The 8,236-nt window shown below is 45.6% G+C and overlaps 1 protein-coding gene across 3 annotated transcripts; it reads left to right on the forward strand.

Annotated features, from left to right (window-relative positions):
* The first annotated feature begins 612 nt into the window (after positions 1–612).
* On the forward strand, positions 613–7,957 carry pgap2 (post-GPI attachment to proteins 2). 3 transcript variants are annotated; one of them, XM_080013844.1, is made up of 6 exons: positions 613–810; positions 1,212–1,380; positions 3,048–3,297; positions 3,494–3,600; positions 5,572–5,680; positions 7,083–7,957. In XM_080013844.1, coding segments are annotated over exons 1-6 (666 nt in total). In that variant the 5' UTR covers positions 613–808; the 3' UTR covers positions 7,112–7,957. The 3 variants fall into 3 exon arrangements, with proteins under 3 accessions (XP_079869970.1, XP_079869968.1, XP_079869969.1); XM_080013842.1 differs by having other exon boundaries at positions 6,779–7,949; XM_080013843.1 differs by having other exon boundaries at positions 613–1,380; positions 6,779–7,953.
* The last annotated feature ends 279 nt before the right edge of the window (positions 7,958–8,236 follow it).

The raw sequence follows: 8,236 nt of genomic DNA on the forward strand, positions 1-8,236 counted from the left end.
TGCCCTCTGGTGGAACGCGCCGGCCGTACAGCGGAAGCACAAGCGTCACGTACTTCCGGTTAATGACGTCACGGACGCTGTCGGCCGCTCGTCGTCAAACATGAAACTTTGTTCCGTCCGCGCTGTTCCTCTGTCTTCACCACATCTGAAAACGTGCACAACACAGCTGAAAACGTGCACAACACATCTGAAAACGTGCACAACACATCTGAAAACGTGCACAACACATCTGAAAACGTGCACAACACATCTGCGCAAAGCGATTTGACTGAACGCAATGTCTGGGTCTAAACGTGACGAGTCTTGGCACAGTCGCGGCCGCCATGGTCATGACGTCAAACCCGAGTTGACCGTGTTCCGTCGGAAAACCCCAATGGCGCGCTCTTTCGTCACGCAGAACAAATATTGGACGGGGGAATGGAGCGCTCCCCGCGGGGTCCGCGGGGAACACGCACACGCTCACGTCCAGATAGATGTAATACGGAGAAAACCGTTACTACAACTTCCACTCGCTGCTTACGCGGAGCAGCCATCTTGGACTTGGGGGGGGGCGGGGTGAGGGTCGTCCGACTCCCCGGCCCGAGGGGGCGTTCCGGTTGAAAGGTCCGACTGGGGACTCGGAGATTCCGCCTTCCCCTCCCGATGGAACGCAGCACAAACCACGAAGAGGCAACGGACGCGCGGCACCAGACCGAGTCAGAAGCCACGGAGGGAGCGGCCATGCGAGGGTTTTTGTTTTTTTGGAATTAGATATTCCCGATAAGCGGATGTTCGTCGTTCCAGCTCGGTGGATGCAGCCCGGGGCTCCATGTAAGGACGCACGCTGTGTTTCGCTCGTACTGCTGGGCGCGCAGAGCTCGTTCATCGCGCAGAGGATGTCGAGGCACCAGCTTCACTGTTACCGCGTCGCTGCTAGACGGGCGTGGAGGTTTGGGGGGGCTCCCGTCTAACTGTACACGTCGTCTCTGCCCGGGGTCCGATGGGGTCAGGGGCCTAATGCTTGTTCAACCGAGGGGCTTCGTTGTGAATCACTGATCGAAGGGAGACCGTGTGATGATATCCACCCTCCGCCAGAATAGAAGTCAGACATGTCTTTGTGTTTGTTCTAATCTGGAGCGCACAAAAATGACATGTGGCCATTGTGCTTATCAGCAAAAGCCAACATCCGGGGTCGAAATTGAATGAACGTGCCACGCACTGTCCCTCTCCAGGATGCTCCAGGGACCCTACGGGAGCCCGGACAGAGACAAGCCGCTCATCCGGCTCCCGTACGCGGACTTCACCGTCGGGACCGTCCTGCTGGCGCTCAGCGGCCTGGTAGCCTGCCTGGCAATCTCTCTGCTGTACCACTTTGAGGATTCCACCTATACACACTGCCATGTGAGTTGTGCGCTGCCCTTTCCTCCCTTTTGAGGTTCATCATGTTGTATGTTTAATGGTATTTGACTAATGAGTACGAACGCTGCTAACCGCTGTGCCGACCCTCACGATGGATATGCAAGTGCATTGTTTTTAAAGACTGCCCTTCGTTAGTTCTCCATTCAAATAGAAACACAAGTGAGTGTTTGTGTGTACAGCGGGGCCATGTATTAACAGTTTTGTACCATAGTGGGGCATGATACAGGACCCGTGTCTCAATATATGACAAAACTGGGATACTCAGGCACGCTAATGGAGATTTATCTTTATAGCCGATCCTTAACCGTTGTCCAACGGGGTTAAATGATTCGGGCACTGCCTCCCCAAACAAATAAATTACGGCATTATTTGTTGGACTAAACAAATTATAAATAAAGGGAATCATATCAACGTGCGATCGTGGAGAGACGTGCAGCCATCCCGTATTTGGAGGAGGGCATATTCGCGTTGAACAGCCGAATCCCGTTCGACTGGCAACGTGCAGCCCGAGAAATAATGATTAATAATGAGACACACACAAGAAATGTATGATTAACTGTCCCTCCCGGGGACGAGCCGAGCAACTGAAACGTTTTGAATTCTTCAGCAGCTCTTGAACATAGGATGGGAGACAGCCAATGATAATAACCCTACAATGATTATTGTCTTCAAATTCATCACTCCAGGAACTTTCACCAGCAAAAAAAAAACAACGAAAAACCGCATGTCGCAGCCATGGGTTGTGTTTAAGAAATAGATCGTAAAGCCCATTTTATTTTTAATTATTTTTTTAATATTATCTATTTTTACTTTTTAACTGAAAGTATTAATCGGTCAAAATTCTTATTGTTGTTTAACGGTTAAACGGTGAATTATTACCATCCCAAGTGATACTATAAATACAGCCAGGGGCAGGGCGGCTACCAGGGCTAAGCCCCCCCCCCATAATATTGAGAACATAAGTTTAAAATAAACACAGTTGTAGAGCAAACATGTCGTAGTCCATGTTAATAATTACCTTGACACAGATTTTTCCCATTAGCCGATCACAGCACTGCACGGTGCATAACTTACATCAATGATAAGTTACACAGTGACACACATTCAATACTGTTCCAGAAGACTACTCGATTATTATACAGTGTTTCAATGCTCTCAAGGCTTGTAAAAAATATCTATATATATTTGTGAAATTATTGTAAATATTTGCGTCTTAATTCAAGCAGTTTCTTCAAATGTTAAGTTTGTGTAAACAACTTGCTTTGCCCAGAACGAATGAGGTGAGAATGACAGTCCAGTCCACACGTCTGAGCCTCTCAGACTTCATATTTTGACCTGGGCTAAACTGTTAAGGACTGCTTTTCGGCCTCAGTTAAACCTCCCAGAGTAGTCTGTTTGGCCTGTTTTGGAAATATCCATTGGTTACCCTTATTGAGCAAAGAAGGGTGTGTTTTATCCCAAGCTCCTCACAATTATTACATTGCTCAGTTGCGGTGTCACTGACTGGGTGTTACCACACCAGGAACGTAAAATATAGGAGCACAAGAACGTGTGGAGTGGTTTGCTCGGATTAAGGAAGTGTAGAAGGGGTGGACTCTGTGTACTTTGGAATTCCCTGAAAAGAAGTGTTGCATCTCTGTCTCAACCAGGTAGCAAACTACCTCCCGTCCATCAGCGCCTCCATCAGCCTGGTGCCAGAGTGCTACATCTGGCGCTGCTGTATTGGAATCCACTCGGCGCCTCGCTACCTGATGGCTGCGACCTACTTCAGCTTCTACCGCGGGCGCTTTGCCAGGCGGCTGCCTGACCTGGTTCTCAGCGGCCTGGCGTTGGTCTGCAGCCTGACGGAGAACACGGGCCTGCTGCTGCTCACCTATGTGGCCTCCACCGAGACCTACAGTCAGTGGCAGCACAGGAAAAACCACATAGCTTACCTGATGAGGATGATAATATGAATGCTAAAAATAATATTGCTGTTGTGTTCAATTTATGGAACACTTCCAACAGATATCAGTCTTTCTAGTCCTCCCTGTAAGGGCTGTCAAAGAAGTATCTGATGACGTGTTTCGTCTTTTTACACTTCCTTTATTCACAGGTGTCCATAAAAATGGGTTCATTGTTTTCATCGCCAGCTCCCTGCTCTACATGCTCATAACTTGCAGACTCTGGCAAGTGATCAAGAGATACTATGTCAACCCAGAGGTAGAGTGAAACCTTTCCCCCTCGCTTAGCTTTGTGTCCCTCTATCTACCTATGTCAATATGTGGGTGGAGGGAGGGACGGACGGACGGAGGGAGATGCATGCCTGTGTTATTTTCCTGCTTGATTTAATCTAGTCAAAAGCTACTGGAAGTCACAGTTAAACTGATGTTTGAAGGAATGAGTGAGTACACCTCAGTTTATAAGTGGTAGAGTATAAATAATCAAGGAGCCCAGTTAAAAGCACCGCAACTCAAAGCAAGCCCTAGACACTTCAATGGAAAAATGATCTCAGAAGAAACCCGGTCAAATGTATGCTGAGTCTAGTAGTCTCATAGTCTCAGTCTGGCCCGGACGACACCGAGGGATGTGACAACTGTCACTATCTAGTGGCTGTGTTCAAAAATATACTGTCTCACAGTTTGACACCCCAGCGACAGACCAAGGACAGAATCAAAAGCCTCAACGATGGCATGTTTTATTTATTTAGTTTTATTTTTTTTTACATATTCTTTGAATGACCTTATCTCTCATTTCAATACATATCTACAGTGTAGAACACAGAAGCCGGTGCCGTCCTGTGCAACCTTGTGATTGTGAAACATACACCAAGAGTTGAGGTGTGTGTGTGTGTGTGTGTGTGTGTGTGTGTGTGTGTGTGTGTGTGTGTGTGTGTGTGTGTGTGTGTGTGTGTGTGTGTGTGTGTGTGTGTGTGTGTGTGTGTGTGTGTGTGTGTGTGTGTGTGTGTGCGCGACTGAAATCAATCAATTCAAAACAATTTGAAGTTTGAACTGGACATTTCCATGTTAGTTGTGTCAAGTTACAGGTTGAATTATATTCAAACATGGTGACTGTCACATAAAATTTTATTGGAACTCGGGGACAGTTTGATGTTTTATTATTGTTCCATAGTGAATAATGAGTAATAATAAACAGCGTCCAAATCAACCATCTCACTATTGTAATAACTGGAAATTGCAGTGTAGTCCGTATGTGGAGCTGTTCAATCACGTGAGCATGATCAGATCACATGATGTATTTGTCATAGACGTACAGCAGAACGGAAATGGGAATCTGCAAGAAAATTGCAAAGGGTGCATCTCTGGTTGGTGAACATGTTCAGTAACTTTACCAGATGATGCATTTCAAGGGGTATATCCTAATGATGTGAATTTGTATACTGTATTACTACATGAATCTGTATATAGTATTACTATAAAAATGTGTACACTGTATATAGTGTTACCACATGTATACACAGGGTTTAAAAACACAGGTAAACCTGCTTAAAATAGGTGATTGATGCTGTTGACAGTGAACGAGTACGAGTACGCCTTCCTTTGTGTCAAAGTGCGTTAGCCTCAGGTCCACAGAGGTGACGTCTCAACTGTTTTTCAGCAATGCTTCCAACTTAACCCCCAGAGTTTTAGCAGCAGCAAGCTGGTGGTGTGCGTGTGTACGTCTGTTTATTTATGTGCATAAACACAAACGCATACAAAAGTCATGTTGATCATCACGAAAGCCACGTATAATCCATTATATGTAAATGGTCAGCAAGGTATGCACTTTGTGTGGTAGTTAATATGTATGTATATTTCTATGAAGTCGTGTGCAGGGTGAAACCACAGCGTAGCCGTGTAGAATATCAACCGTAGCCTTGCGGCCTGTTGCAGTGACATGCTTATCTGTCTCATGTAGGGAGGGGTGTGCTGTGCTTTATTGCATCATAAACTTATTCTAAAGGTCTCAAAGGAAACAGTTGTTCTCTGACTCACAATCTTGGGAAGATTTTTAAGTTCAATAGGCAAGGCAGTATCCGTACACTGTGTTTGTTTCTGTACCTCTAGATATTTGCCGAATACTCCCTATCAAACCTTATCTCGGCAGTAATTCAATATGTAAATTGACCTCAGTATTGATATAACACCCCTGGGGTAGTGACCTGTCATCTCTCACTCTCTCTCTCTCTCCCAGGAGGTGATGTCATACCAATGGAAGGTGCGTCTCTTTTTGTTCAACGTCAGCTGTTGCGTGGCTGCTGCGTACTTCTTCAGACGGCACAACAAATACTGTGAACCAGGAAGTAAGTGCCACACCGCCCACACCCCTCCGACCAGAGCAGTGTGTAAACAACCCCAAATCATCGCAGCGTAGTGTAGAAAATCTACTGTTTGGGTTTTCAATCTGTGACGAGTGTTTTTTTTTTTTTGTTTTGTTTTGTTTTTTTGGGTGGGACTTGGGGCTTCAGATTCTATGGTTGAGGGCTGGTTATACTTTTCCCTTTGCGGACAGCGCTATGGGCCCATTCCATGAAGAGACAGGAGAGGGGGATCGAACCTACTGTATGTCCTGCTCAGAATTTTATCACAGGGGAACTTACTGAACTATGGAGTCACAATGTGTCATTATTCTCCCTCATTGCAAGATTCTCTAAAAAGAAACTGCACTTAAATACCAATAAAAAAGATTTTCCTTTAATTTGTAAACTGAACTTTACAACGACCTTGTTAATTCACAATAAAACCACCAAACCTGAGTGAGCGGTGTGCGTATACTATTTTGTCTCTGCATCAAAAGTCATTGGTAGACTTTGAGTTTCACACCTGACTTGTGCTGCGGAGCAGTTTTGTCCCGACGCCTCGGGAGTAAAAAGGCTGCTCTCCCTTCGCTTCCAGTGCACTCTTGTGGAACGCTCCTCGCGCCAAGCCCCAAAATCCGGGGGCCGCGCAACCTCACGCTGCGACACGCCGCAGCTCCAAAGCGCCGAGGCACCGTGTGCAGGCGTAACGCAGGCTTTAGACGTGAAATGTAGATGAGTTTGAACAATGTCCACGGTCAACGATCCACTGCAGAACAGCGACTTGAGGCTTCAGTCTGCTCCTCTGACAAACACTTCAATGAGGGATGTTATCGCTTCGTCACGACCAGGTCACTGCTTACATTTCTTTCTTTTAGTACGTTTGGGATTGTTGGTTCGTTTTTGCCTTTTCGATCAGACGGGGCCACAGTGACGGGGCCCCTCAATGAGAGGAAGTTGGAGTGTCATCAGGAAGCAGACGGAATGTTGAAATTCTCTTGGCACACTTTTGGGCGTTGACCCTGCGGACGGGTCAGCCTCCGTTTGCGATGCAGTTCACCCTCTTGTGTTTTCTTTCTCCTTTCCTGTCCGTTTCTCTTCCAGTCTACACCCTGTTTGCTCTGTGTGAATATCTGGTTGTCCTCTCCAACATGGCCTTCCACATGACGGCCTTCTGGGACTTTGGGAACAAGGATGTGATGGTGGCCACTCCTCCTGAGGACAAGCGTTTCTGAGAGGGCGGAGCTCGCCAAGTGGCGCTTCCTGCGTTGCAGTCAACAAATATGTGCTTTTGGGGTCTTTGTGCTTGTTTTTGTGAGGCGACGAGGACGGAAATTCTAGACGTGGAAATTTTCAATTGCATAGAAGTTCCTACTCGTTGACATCATTCTCAGTTATGACTCCACAGCGTTACAGAAACCTCTGGGGGATTTGTGACTGCAGCAAACACGTTTTGAGTGCGTTTAATGACGAGGTCACTCCCAGCGACGCGGCGCTCCATCGAGCTGCAGCTCAACTCGCATCTTCTGCATCAAGGACGTCTGCTCCGTCGGGATCGCTGTCGAGGATGCGGAGACGAACCGCAGCGGAATGCTTTGGAGCCGTTGAACCACAGATGTTGAAGGACCGCCAGATGCCCGGTCATCACAGCATCAGAGACTTTTGGGGAACAGTGTCTGTGCCTTGCTCAAGGGCACATGTGCAGCAGTTATCACACTTAAATATAAACTATTTAAAATTAAATGATGAGGTTGTGTTGGATGTTCTGTGAGTCGCGGTGTGTGCGCAAGCTTTGGTTTGGTGAATCCAAAATGTGTCCTTCATGAAAAGTATTTTGTATTGCAAAAGTTCAATTGAATCAACAAGTTAAAAATGAAGGTGATGTCAATGAGTTATGGAAATATTTGGCACAGCACACAAAAAAAAGTTGACATAACTGGACATGTTTTCTACAAAAGTTAAGATTAATACTTATAAACTCCACCCAAAAAATGTACAAATTCACCAAGTAAATGTCTCCTTTGACATATGTGACCTGTATGAGTTCACACTCCAGTCGACGGCAGGCTAACCGCCCAGTGTGGTGTCACACTAAGGCAGCGGTATTCACCACTTAGATGACAACCATTGTGACCCAATAAACAACAGGCCTCATCTATCAACCCATATTTGTGACGACATGTTTCTGAATAAAGTCGCATTTTCAGCATTTATTGCTGATATTGTATATTTTAGCAAACATTTCTAATAAATATTTGATAAATCAAATGTGTGTTTTATAGATGTGATTAATGCATTTTACAAATATGTATTTTATTCAGGTTTAAGGCTATTACATTTTTTTCTCAGTAAAAAGAAGATAGCGCGTTTTCACCGATATTAACATTTAGGCCAACAAGGGCCTGATGTGGTTTAAAGATTTATTAAAGATTTACTGTGGATAGAAATAGAAGTTTAAAAGAATAGGGAAGATATTCTGCAATTTCATTTGAAAATCCAAGTCAAATCGACTGACACTGCAATACGGTACTTTATGATGCTGCTGAAAGCATCAACAGAAAT

This window comes from Zeus faber, assembly GCF_960531495.2.
Source record: "Zeus faber genome assembly, chromosome: 14".
In the NCBI taxonomy this organism is placed as follows: Eukaryota; Metazoa; Chordata; class Actinopteri; order Zeiformes; family Zeidae; genus Zeus; species Zeus faber.

Excerpts from the sequence above, each read along its gene's own strand:
- pgap2 (XM_080013842.1), top strand. Across the intron at positions 3,601-5,571 it reads GATACTATGTCAACCCAGAG|GAGGTGATGTCATACCAATG; the intron begins GTAGAGTGAAAC and ends TCTCTCTCCCAG. Across the intron at positions 5,681-6,778 it reads CAAATACTGTGAACCAGGAA|TCTACACCCTGTTTGCTCTG; the intron begins GTAAGTGCCACA and ends TTTCTCTTCCAG.